The 25,442-nt window shown below is 41.6% G+C and overlaps 2 protein-coding genes across 2 annotated transcripts in view; both read right to left on the bottom strand.

The window, feature by feature from the left end:
* RABGAP1 (RAB GTPase activating protein 1) overlaps positions 1-25,442 on the bottom strand; it is a 67,596-nt gene that overhangs the window by 10,589 nt on the left and 31,565 nt on the right. The window contains exons 13-18 of the mRNA XM_009892276.1: positions 8,929-9,042; positions 7,890-7,964; positions 5,418-5,543; positions 4,702-4,845; positions 3,052-3,093; positions 2,579-2,707 (exon numbers count right to left, since the gene is read on the bottom strand). Of these exons, the coding sequence (XP_009890578.1) occupies positions 2,579-2,707; positions 3,052-3,093; positions 4,702-4,845; positions 5,418-5,543; positions 7,890-7,964; positions 8,929-9,042 (630 nt within the window). The remainder of the gene's footprint in view (positions 1-2,578; positions 2,708-3,051; positions 3,094-4,701; positions 4,846-5,417; positions 5,544-7,889; positions 7,965-8,928; positions 9,043-25,442) is intronic.
* Positions 24,371-25,442, bottom strand: part of GPR21 (G protein-coupled receptor 21) — a 1,432-nt gene continuing 360 nt past the window's right edge. Inside the window, exon 2 of the mRNA XM_009892305.1 lies at positions 24,371-25,440. Within this exon, the coding sequence (XP_009890607.1) occupies positions 24,738-25,440 (703 nt within the window). The 3' untranslated portion in view covers positions 24,371-24,737. The remainder of the gene's footprint in view (positions 25,441-25,442) is intronic.

The following is a 25,442-nucleotide window of genomic DNA, read 5'->3' as shown; positions in this document are numbered from 1 at the left end:
TCTAGTGTTGTCTCAAGCTGATCATTTACTGACCTCCTTTCCAGCAGAATGCTGTTGCAATCACAATGCCTTAGCCAGGCTGCTTCTCCCTTCCTGTAAATGATTTATTTTGACATCAGGCCCTTTTCTGCTCAAAAACACTTCCAGATACAGAGCCGGAGATTCCTACTGACAGCAAAGGACTTGTATTTTAGGTCAAAGAAAGCAATTATGTGCAGCACTGCCATCAGGGCAACACACATGGATGTGACACGGAGGTGTTCAGCAGCTGTGCAGAGCCCAGTAGTGCAGTCTGTACTTCCTCCCTAACTTTCCATTAAATCTCCCCAAAACCACACAGCACTCAGGGAAGCAGTGGACAACCTTGCCGTGTACCGCTCAGAGAAGACTGTTTGCTTTAACTACTTCACACAGCACTGGGAACGCAGGGAATTTTGGCAGAGTGGGAAGAGGAACAAGTTGTTATTCGAAAAGATGAAAGGCAAATGCACTCATCACACATGATCTTAACCAGATGCACGTGCAACTTCTAACCTGTGACTAACATCGACTGATTGGAGAGCTAAGATAGCTTACTTCATTCTTGATTATTCCGTAATTTCTACACTAGTTTTGCATAAGACATGCTTGAACTCTATGCAGAATACTGCTGTCTGTGCTACTACACCAGAAGTACACGATGCCCTGGATGTTAACGCACTGGGGAAGTTGGGTACTTATGCACTGATGCTACAAGGAATTCCTCTGGTGATTTTTAAGGGACAAGGATACTTTGAGTCATACCAGTGTATCTGACTAAAAATTTATCTACATGAAACCATAAAGAATCAAAGCTTCCTTAAAATACACTAAATAAATTATCAAAGTTCCATTTTAGAACTCAATCGTTACATCTATAAATAGGAATCACTAACTTCCTAACTGTAACTTTTTTTTGCAAATTGCAAATTTCACTTTAAGGGCTTACTCTGAAGTGCCCATATAAAGCTTTAGTTACAGTATTTACTGATTAGAAAAGCAATTGACTTTCAGCTGTAAGGGAATGCAATTTTTGCTATATATAACTAAAGCCCTAATGTCAAAGGCTGGAACTTTTATTTCATATAGTTATATTTAAGAAATAGGGCTTAGTGGGCAATTGAAGTCTAAAAAATCCCCACAATCAAGCAAAAAGACCTCCACTGTTTACCTCAGTGGTTCAAACATACAGTAAAGCTCACAGAGCTCTCGGAATAAATTCTATTAAGAAAATGGGAATTACTGAGATTAATTCATTTATGGGACAGCATCTCTCCAGCCTACAGACACACCGAACTGTAGTTCCTATGTTTCTATTCTGTTCACAAGAAGGTGCATATAAAGACCAGAAATGACATTTTACTGTGATACGCCGTTTCTGTAATATAAGTCAGTATTTCCTAAACACTGACTGTACAAACAGCTAATCAATGATTTCTGGGTGAAGTCAAACAGCTGTGATGACCACATTAAAAGGCAGTGTAGAATAGCTTGCCAGCCTCAAAACACCCTCGCAGAAAGCAGTAGGTACTTACAAAAGATTCACGTTCAGAAACATCCGCACAGCAAACACCGTACGGTACCTGACAGAGCTCAGCTTCCAACCAGAGCGTTTAGCACTTGTTTCCAGTACCCAAAGGAAAAGCCAAGACGGAAGCCGATACGTAAACCTCCCACATGGGCTGCTCATGAAAAACAATGCTTTTTTGCATTATTAAAATGCAAAACTGTGCAAAACTGCTAACTGTGGCAGCACTAGACAACATACAACTGAGCCAGCACTTTGTTTAATTTCATATGAAGTAGACCGTCTTTCGACTACAAAGATCATAACAGATTAACCTGGTTTTGTCAAGTACCTACAGTACAAGTGAAATAGACTTGAACAGGAAATTAACTTAAAACGCCTTTAAAAAAGCAGCATACATCCCCCACCATAAAACACTGACAAATCAAAACCTCGCACAGAGAATACATAAACCTCAAGGTCATTTCCCTAACTTGACTTGTAAGAAAACTCAAATGCCAAATCATATTCCTTCATCTCCCTAGAAGATCTGTAAATCTATCGATGCATTTTTAATGAGCTCTCTATTGCAGTACATAAACATCACATGCACCTGCAATTAAAAATAGCCATATTCTGTCTGAAAGATGACATTCTGTTTCTGCATTATTTACTCTGTTTTAAATGAAACCTCCCCCCTACCTCTTGATGAAAGATACTACCCTGTTTGCAGCTACTGCCCGAGAAAGAATTCATCAAAGTACTGCAAACATGTCTGCTATTATTTTACATTAGTGCCATTAGTAATTTAAATTTTTTAAGTAGTCTGATTTGTAGTAGCACTGAGTATTGCCTTCTGAAATTCACTCTGGTTCCGAGTTCTCCAGGTGGGCCCACATCACTCTGAGAATCTTGGGGCTTTACTGTGCTTCCCTGGAAAGCGGCTGCAATGCATCCGCATTTGGACAAGCGAGTTGCAAAGCTACATATGGAGATGGAAACTGTATTAAACCGTTAAAGATACAGTTGGAGTTGCTATCACCACATCTTTACCTTCATATTGCACGCTAATTCCATCAGCTTTTTTGCATTTTCTTCTGAACGGTATCTCTTGGGCAGCTGTACACGGAAGAATTTTAACGCCCCTTCAAAGTCAGTCAGTAACAAATCATCCTTGGTAGTCTAGAGACAAGGAAAGAAAAAAACAGTAACTGCCAAGCAGATTCTGCACAATTACTGAATTCCCAGAGACAATAACACAGCAGTTTTGTAAAGCTTCAACAACACAACTACTTTGTCACCTTCTCCAAATAAGTGTTTGCTTCTATTTCTGCAACCATCTATTTCCCCACCACTCCCCCCAAAAGCACCGTGCTGTCTGGGCACGCCAGACAACAGCCCATGTAAGACACGAAGTTGTTAGCTGTTTTTAAAAAAGCGTAATATTTTTCTATAGCATCTAAGGCATCTTAATTTTTTATATTGTGCATGATGGTGTATGAAACAATATAATGCTGGATACTCACTTTTAATAATCCCAGTGCAACATTAAAGATAACACTTATTCCCTGGAGAGAAAAATAATGACAAAATAAATTAATTTCTCAGTATTCACAAGCCTGGATATTAATTTAATTGGTGGGGTTTGTTGTATATGTAGTTTCCATGAAAAAGAGATCCAGGATACAGGAGTAACCAGGCGCTGTATTAAATCAAAGGTCCAGAGAATGACTTGGCAAACAAGTAGGAAAGTGTCTTTACTGGAGAGCCATTATAGACAGCAAAACAATGTTTCAACACACATTTCACTATGTCCTTAGTAGTTTGAAACTCTGAAATTATGAGGGCAAAGTTCTGCACTTTATTTATTTTTAATGACTAGATGACTATTTATTTTTAATGACTAGCTCCCGACCATTTAATTTTCATATAGCAAATTCTGAAAACACTGCATTCAAATGCAGCAATATGGGCAGCAATATATTAAGTTCTGGTACTAAAAAATGGCAATAATTTGCATAATGAAAAAGAAAGTGACTCACTTTAGGCCAGAGTCCTATGTCATCTAGTTTGCCACTACTTGTTAGCAGTGTTTTATTTATATTGCCCAATTAGATACAAACAGCCCCTATAGTCAGTAGTAGCCTAAACCTTCCTAAGAGGTACCTCTGATAATTGAGACAAGCTGCTCATCTTATGTCAGGATTCTTTCTTTTTCCCGATAAATTATTCTTTGACTATTACTTTAAAACAATAAAAAACCCTTAAAACTTCACTGTGAACACATTTACTATTTATGAATTGAAAATGTGTTTCTAAACAAATAGAACTGATTTTCTGGATACCATCTGTTGCTTTCTATTACACTGGCACGTGGACAAAGCAAGCAGCAGACAGATACAGAGAAAGGGTAAAAACATTGACCAGGAGATTTATGAATGCTGAAACCCTTCAGTAAAGCAAATGCAAACTGCCACTTCATAGTAACAACTGCAGATTCAATGAAGAATGGATACATAATGTTAACCAGCGAGTAAAAAAGCAAATCATTAAATACCTCAAGGATGCTTCAGTACAAAATGTGATTTGTTCACTTATGTTAATAAGCTGTAACTCAAATTACACTACCTACTAGCATACTGCCAAATATACTGTTCTAAACAAGACTGGGTACAAAATCTCAATGTAAAGAATTTTGCTCTCTAAATATATGCTGTGAAGTATAAAGAGACTTCAAGTTTCAAGGAGAAAGAGCTCCAAGCTTGTTAGATTACCAGCATGAGAGTTAGCTGGGCGATTTTATATGCAATAGTCTCAATGCAATAATATTCTAGAAAAAAAAGAAGTTACCATTGCGTATAATACAATTAAACAACAGAGGAATCTGCATATTTGCAAATTAACTCCCATCCCATGAGCACTGTACAGAATCTCACATAAGATTCAGCAGTGTTATGGAAACAAGAGATTCTAATCTTTTATAGAGACATTGGCTCCTAACTTATATCTTTACAATGCTGAGAAGTCTCTTTCATTGCAGAAACATAACACTTCTACATATAAATAATTATCACGTGCCTAGCTCTGAAAGAACAGATAAAACGAGGATGTAAATCAAGATAGTAAGAACATGTCAAAAGCTGCTAGCAGTGCAAGTCTCCAGTTGTAACACATACCTCACATAAGAGTAAGTCAATAATATGGAAGACCATGTAGAGAGGGAATTTTGCAGTGAACAGGGTAAGGAACCACTGGGAAGCATACATGTGCGCTTCAAGGCTAATGTCCAGAAAGTGGTTATACAGATCAGGAATGTATTCCTAATAATAAAAAAAACACATAGATACTGAAAGTTAGTTTATACTAATTTGCAACTGTAGCTGAAATCCCAACGTAACAGCAGTAATTAGTGTAGAGTGACAATCAGCGCAGCGCGGCAGGCTTCTGTACCCACCCGTGGCTGAGACGACAGCTGCCTGACGAGCTAACGGACCTTCTAAGGCTGCTGAAGGCTCGCCGCGGTGCGGATGCTCAGAAGGACACTACGTCATATGCACAACAAGCGCAATCTCTCAGCGCTCACCCTAGCAGGAAACAGTGGATGTGCCGACACCGCAAAGCCACGCTGCGGTGTGCCTGCAGCGGGCTCAGAGGTCACTGCTGTGCCAGGCCGTGAGAGCACTCCACCTGGTCAGACACCGCTGCCTTCAAACTTACTGCACACGGCCAGCGGCATCAGGCCGGTCTCGAGTCAACACTCTCTATTCTTGAAAACCCTCAATATGGATAATCCTCACTAAGAGGTCACAAACGCTATTCAGGTATATGATAAACTGCGAGTTTTGAATTGCAGGCTCTGATCCATTCACGTCACGCGAGTTTGAACACCGACCTGCATGAGGCGCTCCAGCTGATAGAACTTGCAGTGCAAATCTTCAAAGTTTTGTTTGAAAAGTTCCCTGAGTCCATAATCAAACATGATTTTGACCAGAACACTGAAAGCTTGCTCCTCAGGCATCTGTGAGAGAGGAAAGTGTATTTATCAAAGAGCATTTGATTCCTTCCTAAGGGTTCCGTTTGCCCTTACCTCCCTTCTCCTTCCTATTACAGAAAGGCCAAGTCGTCACTGCTTTTGAACCTGGCCCTACCCAGTTGAAAAGTAAACAAGAATATTAACACACAAAACGAGGTTTAGCATTGCAAGCGGCATTTCATTCTTATTCTGTGGACTGAACTACCTCTCAATCACTCGCCTGAAAATACATCCTTCAGACATCAAGACCAAAGCAGTTTCTGGGAGTCTTTGTTGCAAATCATGTCAGAATCGGAGTCTTAGGGATTTTGAACAGCCTAACCCTTTGTCACCTACGTAACTGAGAGAGAAGCAGTATTACTAGAGGATGTTAAACAAGATCTTTCCCTTATTCTAACAGTGTATTTACCTTTTAAAATGACATCACATTTGATGTTTATTTATGAGATTGCATGAATAAGAGATACCAGTAACTGCTAACAAAAGTTGCACATATCACAACTCAGCATTGGTTTGGGAAAGTTCAATATCCCTTTCCTGCCAAAAACTGGAGAAACACTCAAAGCTGTTTAGACATTTTTCCTTGACATCAAAATTCAGTTTTCATATTTCCATAGTAAAGTCTGACTTCAGGTCAATCACTTGTTCCTGTAAAGGACAGAACATCCATCTCAAGTGTTCTATTATTAATCTGCACATGGAGTTTGTTAAAAGTGAAAACTTTGCTGAGACATTCCAAACTGGTAGTGAAGGACTTGCAGAAACTTAATTTCCTTTTCTGCCACATTTCTTTTTACTATTTATTTTCCCTAGCAGCCACACTCCAAAGGCTGACTTCAAAGAGAATCAAATAAAAAGAAACTTGTTTGAAATTTAGCCTTTTTAAATGCATACATTATTCCCAGAAGCAACAGCTATTGTTAAAGAAAGCACTCTAAAATAACTCATGGTTCATTCTTGACAGTGAGTCTCTTTAATGCAATGGATATTAAAAAAAATGGACATATGACAATGAAAAAGCTAAAAGAAAGCACCTATGTTTCAGTAAAAGTGTTTAACCTGGTCTAGTGGGGGGTGTCCCTTTCTATTGCAGGGGGGTTGGAACTCGATGATCTTCAAGGTCCTTTCCAACCTAAACCATTCTGTGATTCTATTACAAAGTATTACTTTTCTTGATCTGATTCAGTGTAGTAATAAAGAATTAATTGCTCATCAAGTAAATATTTCAGATTACAGTTACAAAGAACTAAAAGAGGTTGTTATCATTAATCATTTGGCTTTTGTTTCAAGAGAATGGAGGTTACAATCTCTTCTATATCCTCCACTCACTTTACAACATTATGGAAAATTCTCCACTGAAGACAGACATCCTCTTCCCCTGGAAACTGCAGAGAAGTCTTTATGCTTAGTTCTCTATGGGAGCAACAATCACTAAAAAGCAGCTGGGGAAAAGAAACCTCAAAACATTACTGGTCTTCGGAACTCTGTTCAGTTTCAACTACTCTTGCTTGCACTAGAAACACTGACAAAAAGCAGACGTTACTTTAGAAAAGAACAGTCTATAAATAATTTGTACAGATTTCTAATCCTCTCACATTTCCCAAGCATGAGTGAACCGAAAACTTTTGTTTCTGATATAGAGTATCCATATATCTCTCTAGCTTCTGAACATGCAATTAAAGGGTATTACTCTGAGATCACTTCTACAAATAACAATTAAGTTTAAAAAAGCATAATTCAGTACCTTTAAAAAAAAAAATAGAATTACTGTATCCTTCACTAACCTCTCAAACCAAGCAGCACAAAGGCCTACAATACAACAGCCCACACAGGCAGCATGTTGTTCAAAGCACTGAAACCTGATAAACTAACATCCCACCAATGTCAGAAATACACTTCGGTGTGTATGAGACATATGGCAGTTACCATGCATATTTCTGACTGATTCCAATATGAAACATCTTCTGAAAAGCTTAAATCTGACCTTGAAACCCTTTAACAGACACATTTACAGTGTTGTCTTAGACACAAATTCCATGCCTACTAGTGATCATGAGTACAAGGCTGTGGAGTTTCGAATGGAAGGGGTCCTGAAACAGAAACACAGCGAAATGAACTCCGACTGTGGACAAGAGTCATTACGAATACCACAGTAAGTTTTAAACAATGTACTCTTCTCTGTCTACAATCACATTATTATTGACCAACATACATGTGGGTACGTGGCCTGCAACCCTTCTAGGTCAGGAGTTACCAACGTTTGTTCTAGGCAAGTGGAGCAATATTTATTCTTAAGCTTAAAACAAACGGGGTAAAAACCCCACCACTTACATGTAGAAGCAGCACAGCAGCAAGAAATGACTGGCCTTGACAGTAGCCAATCTCTTCATCGTAGACAGAGTAAGCCTAAAATAAGAATCAAGACTTTACTGCATATCTGTCTCAAGCTACAAACACAAAGAAAACAAAACACCGCATTGAACACTGCTCCATAAAATTTTCGGGTGGTGCATCAGTTGCCATTCTAAGGAAGAGATAACCTGTACGAAAATCAAACGGTGACATATAGTGGCAGTGGGTGGTTACAGCAATGCACCAAGACTGCTGCAGCCTATTAAACCACTTCTCTGAGCGCTTCTACCTCTAAACAGGTGCTACAGGGACATCAGGAAGAGGGAGAAACACCAGGAACACAAGAGTGCTGGAAGCTTAAGACATTCCAGTTGAGGTAACTGAGCACCACAACAGGCTGTCCTTTTTTGCTAATTTCTTCCGTTTCGTAAGCCACTTCAGCACATGCCTATGGCTTTGTAACATTTATGGGAGGTACACAGTTATCTCCAGTTTTAAAGACAACTATATACATGACAACAACAGCTTATGACATTACACACGAAGGACACACCCAACATCAGAACATTTCTTTTTCAAGTGGCAATACCAGCACGATTTCCTGCATGCGCCCTACCCTTCCCAGCACAGCTTAGGTAATACTGACAGCGAGGGAGCGTGCCGCAGCCAAAGCTGAGCTGCTCTTGATCAGTATGGAATTAGCTCTCATCTCCATCACAGCATATAATTTGTCCAGCTTGATCCAGGCTGACACGTCTGGAATCACGTGAAGTCTCTGTACCAAACACCTTAGTGTTCAGGGATCCAGAAGCCCTTATCACTTTAGGTCTCCCCTCTGAACGGCACTATTACCACCCCAACATCTACAATGAAGAACCAGAGCGAGCCAAGTGCCAGAGTCTGCCTCCATGATATGGTTGAGGGTAACACATACACATTCTTCTCAGGTAACAGTTACATCTGTTAATGACATTAAATACAAGTTACCGAAACCAGTCTAGAAGAATTTAAAGAATACCTTGCATATTTTGTACAGGGAGTCCTGGCCATCTCCCCCAGTATCTTTGAAATAATCATGAGCAGGGAACGTTCGATTGATGTCTCGGGTGATAGCACTGTCTTGTGGAGACTCCTATTAGAAAAAAAATAAAAATGTAAATTAAAACACATCAAAAGAATATAAATTACAATATGCTAGGACTGAGAGTTAGGAGATTGGCATCGTGTTCTGAGCACTGTTCTAAATTTAACAAAACACAGTCTACTCAACCAGAACAGGCTGCCTGCAGGCTGGCAGCTCCAGATCGCAATCTTGATAGATTTGGTTACCTAAGCACATCTGGGAACGGTCAGTGAGCAGCAGAAAAAGCACACACAAAAGCGTTCCAGGACATTGCAATGCAGACAGCACTTTCCCTTGGAGACTTCTGAATGCGAATACTGCCCAGTCACATTTCGCTTATCTCAAAACAGCGGAGAGTAACAGTCAGTTCTAAGCAGCTGGATGCTGCTGTCCCAAATGCTGTCCCTGAGGTTCAGCTCCAGAAACCTCTCTCCATCCCTTCCACAGAATTAGACAACAGAAAAGTAGAAAACTGAGTAGGAGCCCAAAACAGACAGCATCATACAGCAAAACGTAATATAATGCGGGGACGGTTGCCTATGCGAGCCGGGCATTTCAGCATGAGGAAGATGGAACTTTGTTCTTTACGTTGCTCTGATACAATCAGTTTCAGATGCCTCAGACATTGGGAAAGCTGAACAATAACAAATAGCATACAATTAAGAAAACCAGTAAATGGGAAAAATGGACTGAAAAGACCAATTGGAAGAAACACCAAGAAAGTCTGCATCAAGGGCCAGTCCTACACAAAAGGCAGTGAAAAGTCCTGGCAGACATGAAAGGAATTTGACAAAGCAGAACAACTGAACGCAGTAAACAGTAAAAGGGAAACTGAGGGCCTTTTCCTCCCAACTTTTATCTGAGTGATTTAAACACCAATCGATCTCCATGACATTAGTTGGCAATACTGGCCTCAAATATTAGGAATATTCCTATTCCTAATTCCTATTAGGAATTGTCAGTATTGCTGAGGATGGCTCAGAAGGAATCCTAGTCCTACCTTGGAGAAATATCCTGAAAAAGGTTTCCAGAACATGGAAGGAAGAGGTTTGTGTCAGGCACATCATAAGAAACCATAAGCATTTGTGAACAATGTTCAGCTTAACCTAATTTTCCCTCTACAACAGATCGATGATCCGCATGGGAAAATAAGCAGGTGCCATTCCCACACTGAGGTCTTCTCGGGTCTCTGCCGGTAATTAGACATACGACTGAGATGTTCCGATCCATCCCATTCAGTTCAGTTTGAAACTATTTCTAGTGTAGTCATTTAAGCCAGAGCTCAGAGCACTGCAAGGACAAGCATGCTTTGAAAACAGAAGAAACTACCCTCCCCCATTAGCAAACGAAGGAATTTGCTTATTTTGGAAGCCAATGGAAATAGTTCGTACACATCATATGTTCTCCTTTAATACAGAAAATAACAATAAGAAATATATATTTAGAAAACACACACCAGTGACACAAATGAAAAAAACCTACTGACCGGGCACACAGAAAATAGCTGTCAAATGATTTGATGCAGTTCCCAAAACCTGTACTTTACCAGGAACATTTATGCAAATTGGAAGATTAAGCAGCTCCTTCCCCATGGATGGAAGAGGGTTGCCGAAAGAGGCTGTAAAGTCTCCGCCACCACAGGGGTTCAAGACTCAACAGGGCTGTGAGAGACCTGATCTGGTAAGACCTGCTGGGCGCCGAGGGCTGGACTACACGACCTCCAGAAGTCTCTTCCAACCTCAGTTATTCTATGATCGGCATCCAACAGAAATCACTCACTCAACCCGTCTTTAAAACACTTCATTCGCCCAGCATACGACAGGCAATTTTAGTGTGTCTTTTGAATCTGAAATTGTGCTCACCATACTGAATTAAAAAAATCTGAATTGACCTCTACAATTTCAGAACAATTTCTACAATTTTATGCCATATTTTGTGATTTCTGATTAATCGGATTTCAGATTTTGTATGGATGTGTTTCACCACGATGTCTTGTACCTTTTGAGGCAGTCCCAGCCCAGCTGTTATCTAGCTGGTTACTATGACCGTTCCCATTGCCCAAATTGCTGAAATAAAACAGAAACAAAAGCCCTCTGTTTGTCTGTAGGGATTTCTTTTTGCCTACAATTGGTCCCTCTTTTCACTACTTAGAAGATGACTTTCCTGGGCAGCTACTGAGAGCAAGAGCTCCTCGGCAGAGGGAATCAGCTGAAAAGATGCCACAATAATCATTAAGCAACAACTGCAGCGACGGGGTCAAAGGTGCCCCTGTGAGGTGCTTCCCCAGCAATGCCTGAACGCAAATACAAAAGCCAGTCATCTTCAGATGTGACGTTACCACGTACCACTGCCCAGGTTAACGCTGCAAACATGCAAGATGCTCTGTGGAAGCAAAACAGAGGAGATGTTTTATTTTCAAAAAAGTTTTACTATATCCAAATACCCCATGTTTCTGTTCGGCAAACGGAAAAAAGAAGTAAAATAGATAGTAAAAATGTACGTGATGTAATCAGTGTGAAGATCACTAAATACAGCTTTTAGTTGATCTTTTTCTTCACAAAATGATTTCGCAAACAAGAACAAAATTACCACTCTGTGCTTGATTTTCCCTTCTGATTTTAATCCAAGGTTAATACTCTTCTCTGTGGCTCAATACAGACATTTCATTAGGAAAGCATTACTCTGCTATTAGAATCAAGTTATTGGATTGTTTTGGAAATTGTATTGAAAGTACTGTTCAGCATTTCAATCTGATAATAATTAACAGGCCAAAGAGGTCCATCTCATCATAAGGAAATCAGAAACAAAATCCAATGTTAAATAAATTTCATGTAACTGTAAGCCTTTTAAGTCAACAGAGGCACGTACGCGAAGGGCTGGCTGGGAGCTCCAGCGAGTTTTGCAAGCAGAGAAAGACAATGCTCAGAAACAGTGCTGAAAACTTTAGAGCTTGTGAATACAATCTTAGCGATAACTTTCAGTTTCTTACAAGTTTGCGAGACTGAATTCCAGTAAAGTACTCCGCTTTGCAACGGCGCAGGTACTGTTCGCTGCTAACGGCAATTTGTGGCACCAAACGAGTGGATTTCCTGAGTGTCACCTGTGTTCTGCTGCAACGGCAAAATAACCTCAAATCCACTTGCCTTTTAATCCACTTACTTAATAGCAGAGAGCAAAGCACCTGGTTGGAAACTCTTAGGATAGACTTCTCAAACAAATAACTCATTATGGCTAAAGAGAACTAATTAGTGGTCTCTGGCTTTGCGTGCCTCGTTCAGCACTTGACTCCTACGTTTCAGTACAATTCTTCAAGTAATCTCTAACGCTAGTTCCTGCAGCTGAAACACAGCTTGGGGAGAGAAAAATTAACGGAAATGATAAGGTTTAAAAAATGTTTTTCAAACCATGGCTTTGAAATCTCCCCATTAGTACAAACTGCTGCAATCCAAGCATTGTGTAACCTTTTCTTTACTCCTATTTTTATACCTTGCTGTGAGAATTGGCTCACTGGGCAATTTCTCATGCTTTCAGGGGACTGGGAACTGAAGGAAACCCTTCTGAACCCACACCCTTCACAAACTGGGATTGAAAAATAGAAAGCTAAGAATGACAGGAAGAAAAAGAAAGTAATAAAGAAAACAGAATGGAAAACAGCCATGAGAACTGAGGCAAGTGTAGTGAAGATTAAAATTCTCACAACAGTTCACTGCTCCAAAGGAAAGCAGGAAAACGTAGATGCTCAGACCAAGAACATACCCTTCCTCCCCCTCTTACGTGCTTAAAAATATTAGAGGACTTATACTGCAACCTTCCTCTCCCGTTGATTTAAAAAGAAAGTACATGAGTAATTACGGAAACCAGGACGTGGTCCAGCAGATAAAACCGCATCTATTGTATCAGCCTCTCTATAAAAGCATACCGTTTCCCACCTGCTAAACTGGACACACTTAAAAGACATTCTCCTTGTATTTTCATGATCTTCCGGAGACCATCCCAGGATCTGCAAACCATATCATGCAGTTACAACCTCGATCGACATCTTCAGACAGACTGTGCTACTTTAGAAGCTGTTTCTGTAGCTTAAGCCACAATTAAGAGCCATGGAAGAGGTGGAGTTCCCAGTACCTCTTCGTGGGGCTGATCTCCTTGCAGTTTTCAGCAGCTCAGGTTTATTCCTCCTAAGCCCCTACATAAACCCAAGAGGATGAAGAAGCAGCAGCAAAGAATTGCTGAAGGGACAAGATCTGTGATGAAAAAAGACTGAAATAAGAAATCTCCAGAGCAGCAGAGGAAGTTGCCCGCTGGAACTGTCTCGCCACCCAAAGATCAACTCCTGCCGCACCGGGCTACTGGAGAAATCCAACGGGGGCACAAAACATAAAGCCTTTACCCAGACACAGGTTGACTTCAAAAACAACACAAAAATGGAAAAACGGTGAGGTCCAAACTCTAGATTCCCCCCCGCCCCCACCCCCAGAACAATCCAAAGTATGGAAGGTCGCTCACTGGGGTGAGTTATCCGACACATCCACCACAAAACCCAAACTCTGCTTGGCTTGATTTTCACATTGCAATTATTTCTTAGGAAAGTCCCACTGACCTTGCATGGATTTTGTCACACGGTCAGAGATTACTGTGGGAAGAGTCTAGAGACTCAATCCATCCATGGAATTTTGCCTGCTTTGCCCAGCGTCAGGTCAGCGCGTGGCGTGTTGCTGCAAGGCACAGAAAAGCCACTCACGAGAGCAACAAGGCAGCTGGCAGCTTTCAGCAGTTGCAACAAGCAGAAAAAGCCAAAAGCCTGTGAAACTTTCAGTAATAAACCTTCAGATAAATTATTTTGAGCAGATCTGTACCTTTTAAGTACATCCTAAAATATTAAAAGGTCTTTCAGTAGCTCTTTTCAATGTTAGTAGGATACCGGTGTCACCAGGTCTATTTTGCCGGTTGATGGCATTCCCAAGATTCCTTTTAAGAAGCAATATTTACCCTCACTTTTACACAGAGTGCATTTCCTGCACTGGCCTTCCACCAAACCACTGCGGGAAGGTTTCGGTAAGAAGCATTACACCTGTTACAGAGACCTTAAGGAAATACCACAAAACCCACTCGTACTTGTTAACTTCTCCCCAGAAGTGCTGCCCGCAGCATGTGTTACCTGGAGTTCGCACTTATCAAAAACATTCACAAACAAATAGTATTTGTGGAAAAAAACCTGAATAATTCAGACAAATTCAGAACGGGTGGACAGCTGCAATTTGATCTAATAGTGCATTAATACAGCATACTTTCAGTCCAAATATGGCAATATAGTGCAATTCTAAAAATAAAAGTGAATCCCTTGTGATATCCAGCCCTTTCGCTGTGTTCGTTTCCTTTTAGGGCTCAAGTTTCCCACAGGAAAATTATAGAGAGGAGTTTGCCTACAGTGCCCTACATCATGTATGGATAAAGCATAAACACAAAACGCGTGCTGGAAGGTTTTCCTGCTCTGGCAATTACGTACAAGCCAGACTATTTAGAGCAATCAAGATAAGAGGAGAAAGCCCCACCCACTCCCAAACCAACACACCTTTATCTGCACAGTTACACAAAAGCCATCCGAGACAAGACGTGAAAACATGTGACGTTATCGTTTATTTCTTAAATGTATTTATGATCCATTCAGACCTTTCAAATAAAGTGTACAAGTGCATTTCAGAATAAAAAACTACACTCTTCACACAGCTCTGTAGAACACTACATTTCATCAAGAAACTTGAAGCAAAAACTTCCTATTAAACCATCCATGCATCCTTTGGCTACAATAATATCACTGATCAACAAGTACTGCTATTCAATTCTGAGTTTCCCTTTAAAGAGAAGGAGCATCCTAAATTATGCTACCCCTTCCAGAGACCTCTCTTTAAAGAGAGAACATTAAATAAATTAGCTATGCTTTTAGGCAAAACAGTAAGGCTACTTAGTACTGTTGATGCATGATCCATGTATTTGGAGAACAGGCAATCCTAGGCTATGTGAAGTGCGTCAACAGCCCTTGAAATTTTAGTAGTATCAAGATTACATCGATCCAGAACAAATGGCAGACAAAAACGTAACCAGTGGAACAATCACTGAAAAATGTGCAGTTTCTCTTAGGATGGGAAGTGCTGAGAACAGATTCAAAAAAGTGTTTATAAAATTTGCTAAGAACCACATTGACATTCTTGAAATTACATATTTTACAAAGCCCTAAACTGTGTGACTGTACAATTACTGCTGTGATAATTGCTTGTTTTAAATAGACATATGCACATACACACATACATATGTAAAATACATGTATGTATGTATTTTAAAACAACTGCTTTAACGTGGCAGTAATTGTACAGTCACACTGTACACATATATATGTATATACATCTACAGCAAAAAGGAAACAAGCCAAGAGATGTACGACACAGCCTGGGTACAGATCATCTCAAAGGGAATAATACAATTCTTCGAGTTTTAATAACTCATAGCAAAATTACCTCTTGGAAACAGTTATGCAAAGATTTAGAATCAGATATTTACATGCTTCCGATTTAACTAGTTCCATTTAATACTTAAAAATATGCAAGTATTATTTTAAATCAGTAACATTTGTCATTTTTGGCTCAACTGTAGTTTTTCTTATTATTAGTCTTAGCCGAAAAATCAGCTACAGAAATGTCTATTGAAACGATGGGGCAGACGTACCCCTCTCCCCTGTATTTTAACAACAGTTCTGAGTTGGCACAAAATACGTCATTCTGGAGCCCCAACAACGCTCCCTCAGCTGTCTTGCGCATCACCCCCCACCTTCACCCTGGCCCCCGTCCCTCGCCGAGCGCAGAACAGAGCGAACCCGGGCAGAGGTGGGGAACGCGGGGGAGCCCAGACTGACACCCTGATGCTCCCTGGCGTGTCAGAACTAAACCCCGCGATAGGGAGCCTCACGGGTTGGGACTGGCTCTAATTCACCTGTTTGCTCCTCTAATCTGCTTCGCTGGATTATTTTCCCCGTAGTTCTTCATAGCAGGGGTTTCACACTCACACCTCTTTTTCATCTCTTAATACGAAACAATTTCCAGCATTAAAAGGTGCACAAAGTTCTTACAAACACACAGAGACACATTCTTACCTGTGATTTTGTCTATTCTCGGCCTGTTCACTAACACAGGAAAAAAACTACCAGTTGTAACACTACTGGTGTAAGGAGCTGGCCTGTCTCCCAAACAAAACTCCTCGTAGCGACCCTCTGACAAATGTCAAACCTCCACAGAACACACTGGAATCGTCCCACCAGTGGCTTCTGCTGTCCCAGTTACTGTGAAGGCGCGAGGAAGCAGGTGGGACGCGAGGAAAGGCGAGCATCCTTTCAAGTAAGATCGCCCCACTGTATCTCGTTCAGCAAAGCAACCTAGAAGCACATGCACGCACAGCCTCCCATGCTCGCAGTTTAATTGTAAACAGCATGTGGAAAAGAACAATTAAAAAAGGTACTAATACAATTCTGAAATCCCTGAAGAAAAGACATACCCACGAGTATTAAGAACAGTAAAAAAGCTCATCGTTAGCAATTGCAAACTCGTTTCCATCCTGTTGCATTCATTAGAGGAATACAAAATTGAATCTAGTGTTTACATGCCAGAATTACAACAGAAACTAGATTTCAAAGGTTACATATGGAGAGAAATTTATCAGCATAGGAACTTGCAAAACACGGTGCTGTACAGCATTTCTAAAGACGTAAGTCTGTGAAGACAATATATGCGATTGCAAATCCTTTCAGACAGTTCAAAAGTGTGGCTGGAGGTAATGCTGCTTCCTGTTATCTGAAAGGATTAACTGCACCATTATTTTTAGTAGGTTTTAATGACAACAATTTAACCTCAAGAAACAGCTAACCCTTCAAAAACTGAGGGGATCAGAAACACACAGGTACCTTACAGCCCTCAGGGTTTTATTTCTTTGCACACTAAACATCAATTCCTTTGACAGCATCTACAGAAAAATGTTTTAAAAAATGTTTTTATGAAATACTTTTAATACTCAGTAATGCTAATATTTAAAAATACTTCACAGTGTGGTACTAATGTAACTTCATAAAACGAGCAATTGGTTAGCTAAAGCTCCAAGCCTTACATTATATTAAAATAGTCCAAAGATTTCACACACACGCACACAAAATCACTAGCACTATAAATACACCTAAGCCACTTTAGTGCAAAGTCTGTTTTTGCTTCCCCTGACAAATCCCTCTATATTCCTGCCAGCATATTAAAACGTCATCCTTTACTAATCTAATTATTGATTTTCAAGGACTCATTTACAGTTGAAATCCCAGAAGAACTTTTTTCAATTTACCATAAAAGTAATGACTCGGTTTATTAAGCATTTGATTGCTCGTGTCACGTGATCTTCGTAACGTTTAAGAATGACTCACGCACGCACAGCAAGATTCGAGTTCATCTTTGCAAGGAGTTACTTGAACTTAACATTTCAATTAAAGGATCTCCAGTAATGACCATCAGAGAGAAGCCAAAGCTTTGAATTACGAAATTGCTATCCTCATCTTACAAATTCATTAAAAGAGAGAAGTCGGAACAGGACGGTCGGACTCAGGTCCCCCCCGTGCCCACCCAAGGCTGCTCTCCTGCTCCAGCACAGCGCTCCTCCGCACCAGCACCGACTGCCGACTTCAAAACGTGTTTGTCTCTCTAAACCCAGAGTCTGAATATAACCTAATGCAATGCGCATCTGCTCAGCATTTCTAAAAACGTCTTGGCAAACAAAGCTCCTGGGTACCGCCCTGCGCGCAGGTAACGCTCCCGCCGTGCCCTGACCTCCGCTCTCCCCCGGCGCACAGCCCGCACCTCCCCGATCAGCTCGGCGGGCGCCACGCGCGCTACCCCCCCCGCCGTGCCCTGCCCTCCGCTCTCCCCCGGCGCACAGCCCGCCCCTCCCCGATCAGCTCGGCGGCTGCCACGCTCCCCCGCCGTCCTCCGCACAAAACAAAAATGACTTTAACAACTTCTGCTGCTTAATTGAAGTAACCACAAATTCACTAGCTAGAGAATCAGTTTTGACTGGACAGATTGCTGAAGTACACCAGAGGCCGTAAACAACCAACCCGGGTCAGGATATGGGAACATAACTTACGTTAACGTTTTCATTAAGTGCTAAAGCTCAAGAAATGCAAATACGATATGGGTGAAATCCGCAAACACTTCCACTGGCAACCACCACCACCAAATGTATGTAGAGCAGACACAGGCTGTGGCTTGTTTTAAACTCTGCAATGGGAATAAAACCAGAAAGGTGAGAGAAGCCGATACCGAGTGGAGAACCATCAGCCATGCTGCCTGCGTAAGCAGAACACTTCACCTGTCCAGCAAACCTTGTGTCACAGGATAAAACCTGAAACGCTGACTAAACAAACTCTATCACATCAGATTATTTCCCTATTGCTATAACACCCCAGATGTACAACTACAGGCTGGTATTATCCCATTTTACCTGAACTGCATCGGAGGGGCTGGATGGCCACTCCAGGTCGGAGGGGAATCCCTTTGCTGCGGGTGCGGAGCCCCACGGCTCCGACGAGCTGCCTTTGGAGTGCAGCAAAGCAAAGGCAAGAAGGTTAAACTCCATCTTTTTAAAAAAATGTACTGTAAAGGATATGACCCAAATTAAATACTCCATTGTTTTGACAGAACCGCAATTTACATCCCACCGTCTGTGCAGGCACAGCTGTCCAGAGGGTTTCCTTGGTTTGTTTCCACTGGCCACAACTTTCAGTTTCCTTCTCTAAATACAACTGCATCTGGTTTTACACATTCCAAGTTTTCATTATGAAGAGGTCTCCTCTTCCCAAAACATTTTACACACATCATTTTAGTATTAAATTATCTGCCTTTGCTTCTCTGCAGAAAACACCTCTCAAAGCGGTCCCTCTGCAACGCACAGGCAATAAGGGACGTAACGACGGAGAAGTTTTAAGATGTCAGCTGCCTCCAGAAGCCAGGAGAACGCTTCTTTCCTAGTGCAAAACAGGGTGTTTTCACAATGGGGGATTCTCCCACCGTCCTAAAGGAGGGCCCGGAGGCAGCCTGTCCAGCCTGATGGCGCAGGGTCTGCCCAGCTGCAGCCAAGCACAGGGTCCACCCGACCGCGGCCAAAGCTGTTCCCAGCCCAGACCACGTCAAAGCCTCAGGGACCCCGCAGCGAGTCGCAGACCGAATACACTGGACTGACCTGAGACCACAGCCCCATACAACCAACCGTATTCACTGTATAAAGATTATGAAACATAAGAAAAGCCCTGTGTCAACCATGCTCTCTAGAGCTCTGAATTTCAGCAATAGGAATGGAAAGAGAAGAGCAGAAAATGGATCAAGAGACACAGACCGCCGATGCAGCGGGGAGGAAGCACGGCTTCACCAGCAGAACTCGCGGACTCTGCCTGGGCATCTCTCCGCCGCCGTCATGCCCCAGCCTCTCCCTCCTGGAAGCCTCAACAGAACAACCCTGGGGTTTGCAAAGCGTCCGTTCCTTTAAGTTGCGTGGGGGAAGACAGCCACTCTTCCCCCATTTAAGTATAAAAACCACAGAGGCCCCTACACCTCTCGGATCTCAGCAGAACATCAGTTACAAACGTGCTTTGCCGACTGCAGATAGTGATGGTAGCGAGGTAAAATTCAAGTTTATCTTGAATGACACCATGGAAAGGATGTGTCGTTGTATTCTGCAAAGTCATAGAAGGGAAGAGAAAGGTTTCTAAGCTAAACAAAATAAGGACCAGGTCGGGCAAATGTTTCATCAGGTGCGTCAAGTATCCAGAACCAAAAACATGTTAAAACAACAACAAAAGCCCTTCAAAACTTCCACCTCCTTGTATTAAATTAAAATTACCTACAATAGATGAATCAAGTAATTAGAAAAATTTTAAATGGGCCTTTTGTTTGTAACGTCTACAGGTAGACTCCTATGCTCAGATATTAGTTCCTAAGAAATAAAGTTTTTTAAAGCACTGACCTGAATTAGAAGGTCTGTCAACTTCAAACCCTGATGGGGAGTAAGATCAGACTGAAATGTTTCAGACTTCCTGACTCGTGAAGGTTCAGTACATCTGTTATCATCACAGCAGTTGGTAATACCACAATAAATATCGAAAAATCTGGTTATTAACTTGCGTACTGCATGTTTCCATTTCATATCACATATATGCCTTGGAAGTTTCTTTTTCAGAACAAACTGCTGGAATGTATGACTTCTTACAGGTAAAACCTTTATATGAGCAGGAAAGGAACAACGCCATAGAGATGCAGCGCAAGATGGAAATTTGGAAGCTCTCATTCAAGTCTCTGCTGTGAGAAAGACTCTTTGCGCAACCTCGTGCTACTCTTGAGATTCTCTGCAGCACGGTACTTTGTTCCACTTTCTTCTTGTCAAAGATTTGTGACAAATACTCACGATCGCCCCTTGGCACTCTGACGCTGAGCCATGTCAGAATGCCAACTAGTAGAAACAAATTTCTGACTGATAAGAAGCTTAAAAACAAGTACAAAATGCCTAATAGCAAATAAAGACTGTAGAAACTAGTAATGTTTAATTAAAAAAAAACTAACAGTAGATAACAGCAAAACTTTCGTTTCACACAAAAGATAGCAGAGCTAAAAATTACTGTCATTTGATTGGAGATTGTAAAAAAAAAAAAAAAAAGTATTTCACAGATTTTCTGCCGACCCTATTTGGAAGATGACAATACAGTCCCAACCTAAACTTCCATTAAACTTAAAAAAAAATAACCAAGAGTTCTAGATGAAGCAAATTATCACCTTCTGAGAAGCTGTGCATGTAGAAATCCTTTCCACAGTACTAAAAAAATGCCACTGAATTGCACCCTGCAAACTGAACCTTCTAGCAGCTTAATTTGAAAGTGAGGCAGATAACCCTAATAAAAAAAAAAAATAATCATAGTCTGAGATGGAACTTCAAAATTAGTTCACTTAATCATACCACAACACGCAATTTTTATGAAGATGTAATTTGATTTCTGTATTCTGCTTGGTGTGGCATTCATCTGTGCAATGCTCCTGATACCAGTTTCGAAAGCACCCGGCACACTCGGATACAAATATAGCCAAGAAAGGATTAGTTTCATATGTACAATGATGAAAGTGATCCAACTGGAAAGCCTGCTGCCTAACAATTCAAGGCACAGAGTGTGATGAAAAGGACTACTGGTGCCTCATGTTAACTATACGACAAAGGAAGTTAAACGGACTGTTGAGCAAACAAAGTCATAGATTGCAAAATTATTCCTTCCACAGTTGGCACAGTGAACAGGATTCACCCCCATCCAATTCCACTGAAGACAACAGACTCAAATGTTATGAATATTTGAAGCATCTAACAAACCTAGATCAACATCAAATTAAGAGGAAAAGAAAGGTTTTTTTTTTTAAATCAATAAATTAACACAGACAAAAATAGAAATATTTGACACTCAAACAAAGCTACTGAGGCAACATTTAAAAGCGTCTGTAAAAACACTGGATGAAACTTGAACGCATCAATTGGCTGCAATTCCTCTCTGCCCTCCTCTCCTGGAGACTTCCAGATTCTGATTTCCACCTCTCACAGGAATCATCTGAGCTGACGAAGACTTTGAGATGAGTAAGGCAACTGAACAACAGCCTGGCTGTTAGGAATGCTCTAACTGAACCTTAGCTGCAAAGCAACAACAGCTGCAAGCGTGCGTCTGCATCTGTAACAGCCACCACGCTTTAAGCACAATTCCAGGCTTATAGCCGAAGTAGCAACTGCTTCATCCCAAGTTAAATCTCTGTGCCATGATTTAGACCCCTTACCACTTTTTGAGATTTTCCATATTCTCAAAAACTAGCATACCACGCTCCTATTTAAACCCTCTAGTCGTGCCATGAAAAAACACACCAAAAGAGCAATGATGATTGCTGTCCAGCTTCTGCTGAAACCTGAAACTGCCATTTTTAGAGTTTTAGGCCCGAGCAGATTATTTTCTTCTACTAAATTTAATCAAATGCTATTTCAATGTTAGATTGCATCAATTCAAAGATTTGGAAGTGTTAGATAAGGTGAGGAGTCACAGAAGAGCTATTGGGAGTTTACCTGAGAGGCTGTTCCAAAAATACCATACGCACACGCTTTGATATTAGTGACTAAAGCCCTTAAATTGTTCCCCAAAGCCCACCTTTGCCATAATACTTACAAAACACTCGAGAACAATTAGCCACGCTGATGTGCTGTGAGCTTATTATACCATTTATAAATGACTCACTACACCCTTACGCTCTGCTCCCCCCACGGCTGTCTGTGTCTCTAACCAAAATTCAGGCTGCAAGAGCTCTGCAGGACGAACCACCGGTACCGGGTCCGTGCAGGGACCACGGCGTGAGCCCCGGCTCCAGACACTGTCTAATTACAAAAGACAACAAGAAATGTCGGCGTGAAGGCATCAGGGTTCAGACGACCTTTGTTCTTAAAGTTTCAGGTGAACTAAGGAAGAAGTTTATCTTGAGAGGTTTGGACTGCGGATGAAAAACGTTGAAAGCAGACCAAGGTATGACTTAAACGCGCTTTGCAACAGGGCTCTGAAACCCAAACTAGGCAGGAAGAGCTGGGGCCTCTGCCCCATCCTGCCCAGGGACAGGGACACACACATACCCTAAGAGGAACCCGTGTCTATCAGCAAAGAGTGCCGACAAGCTCAAGCCATGCCAGGAGTGTGCTCCATCTTGCTGGTCTCTCCTATCTTCCCCGTTTCCTCGCAAGACTGCACTGGAGTAAACATGGGTGGGCAGCGAGGATGGTCTGCAGCAATCGTTGCGTGTGGCAAGACAGACACAAACCATTATCCTCCAGGGCAAAGCACGACGGACGAGAGGCCGGGGCTCACAGCAGGCCAGAGAGGAGCGTGCACGTACGCTTGCGGGAGGGACAGGGTAGAGTACTAAAAAAAGGATGATCTTAATCTATAACCACAGTAGACCTGAAACCATTTAACAAAAATACAGTCTTCCCTTTGGCCAAGAGAATTACCCCAATCCTAAAAAAAAAAAAAAATAAAAAATAATCACATCACTTTTCCCTAATATATATTCCCACGACGACTAACAGCACACACCCACCGTAACGCGCGAGCTCACAGAATTCCCCAGGCGCACTGCAGCCCGTGCACCGACTGGGAGCACGAGGAAGGAAGGGAAGCGCAGGCAGTCGCGGTGTCAGACCTGCTCTGGGACCAGAGGTGTGGCGGGGGAGAGCCCCGGACCAGGGACAGGGTGAGGTAAGACGATGCAGACTGTAATCCGTTATTACAGGAATACTCAGTTCACTTTCATTTTCCAATATGGCATCAGTAAAAAGACAAGGATATTCTTTAGGAAAACTAATCAACTTGAGGGTCATACTGCCTTCTTAACAGCATTACAGTACTCAAAAATCTGTCATCTAAGCTAGCTTGAAAAAGCTGTGGTCAATGAGATTTTGTTTCTCAGTTACTGACTTTGTTTGACCAGTCAGATACACGTTTGCCAACAGGATTTAGCTCCTGCTATATTCGAACCATCTTTAATCCCACGAAGGCTAAAGAAAAATGTCTCTCATTTAGCTCTGCGCACTTATGAATAACTCAAATACTACAGTTAAATTTACAACATAGTTCCCTTAGCTGTTTAGAAGACAATTGTTTTCTTTCCTTTCCCCTTAAGTTCTAGTATGTAAAATATCAGAAGAATTCAGATTAAAAAAAAAAAAGGGGGACATGTTATTTTTAAAGTTGTTCTTGAGAAAATTTCCACATACAAAACTGTGGCATTTCTCCACTGTTTTGAGAATAATTTTCACATGTTGGCATCGTCCTCGATGGCTGCCACAACTCTGGTATCATAAAGCGACATGTATTTTCTCTTAGCTTATCAAAACACATTTTATTTAACTGCTAAATTTGGTCTGATCCAAGTTTTTCTTCTTACTTCACAACAAACAGGAAAACGCAGATGCGGTACTCTGCTCGCACACATGCATCCTACCAGAGGGACGGGGCACAGAAGCCAGGTCAGTCCTCCTAAGGGTACGACTGCTCACATCACGTCGCTGCACTCATGGCTCAGTAAGACTTTAAGTTCACACTAAAATGTTCACATTGTTCACCACTCTTCTAGAAGTCCTGTCTAGGTAGCACTGAAAAACAAATTTTTTGGCCCCTTCTGTTTTGAAGCTGGAACACTGTATCAATATACTTTGGCATATATTAAAAAATCCCTGTAATATACCATATACTGTGACATTTCCACTTCAGCTCTATCATTTACATGTGAAGCACGAATCTCGAAAGAACCTAGTAAAGCTGTAAGAAAGACTACATTTTGCCGAAGCTCTCAGACACCCACTCCATTCAGTCACACCAGCTGGAGAGGTAAGTGTCAAGATACAGCTTTATTCTTAAAATGAATATGGAGGTGAAGCTCCACAGCCTCCTCCACAGAAATATTTTTTTAAAGTTAAATCACAATGATATGTGCTCCCGATTCTTCTATGTCAGCAGCATTTCTCAGAAACCTTTTTGCAAATCTGGACATCTGAAAATCATATTTAACTTATTTTTGCAATTTACAGAATTGTCCCTGCACTTCCCAGTCCAGCTGATAGGCGTCTCAGACGTGACATCCATTGGAAGATCTTTTGCTCCTAGAGGTAGAGGAGTCCTTAGCTACCCTCTGTCTAGCGCAAGAGGCACAAATAGCCCCCGAGAGACGCTTAAGCCCCTTCTGAAAGACACTGTTGGAGAGACTGTAAATGACACAGTTGCAGAAACTGTTGCTAATGGCAAGCCAAGTGGTCAAGAAGGACGCAACGCGGTTACTATAGACATTGGAGCTCTCCAGCAGAAAATAGATTATGTAGGGCAACCAGAGGATGTAGAAGACACTGGTGATGCGGAAAAGAACCATGGCATAGCGCTTGTCCGGGCAGGGCTGTGCCTCCCCAGCCTCCCCATCCTGAGAGCTGAAGCGCACTCGCCTCTCGTTGATCTCCTTGGTGTGCTGCTGGCAGATGCGGAAGATGTTGAAGTAAGTGAAGCAGACGATGAAAGCAGCCGGGGCATAGAGCATCACCACAATGAAGAGGGTAAAATAGGGATCGGTGTTCCAGGAATTGGCACACCACTGAAACACGTCCCCGTGATATCCAGGCTTGCCCCAGTGAAAGGAGGGTAAGAAGACCAGGCAGGAGTACAGCCAAATGATCAGTATGCAGGTTCGAAGTCTCCACGGGGTAACCAGCGTGTTGTAGGTCAGCGGCTTCGTGATGGCAATGTATCTGTCAATACTAATGCACGCCAAAGAGGCCATGGAGAC

Source organism: Charadrius vociferus, unplaced genomic scaffold (genome assembly GCF_000708025.1).
Source record: "Charadrius vociferus isolate BGI_N301 unplaced genomic scaffold, ASM70802v2 scaffold549, whole genome shotgun sequence".
NCBI lineage: Eukaryota > Metazoa > Chordata > Aves > Charadriiformes > Charadriidae > Charadrius > Charadrius vociferus.
Note: the sequence above shows the minus strand (reverse complement) of the source record. Positions and strands in the feature narration are given on the sequence as shown.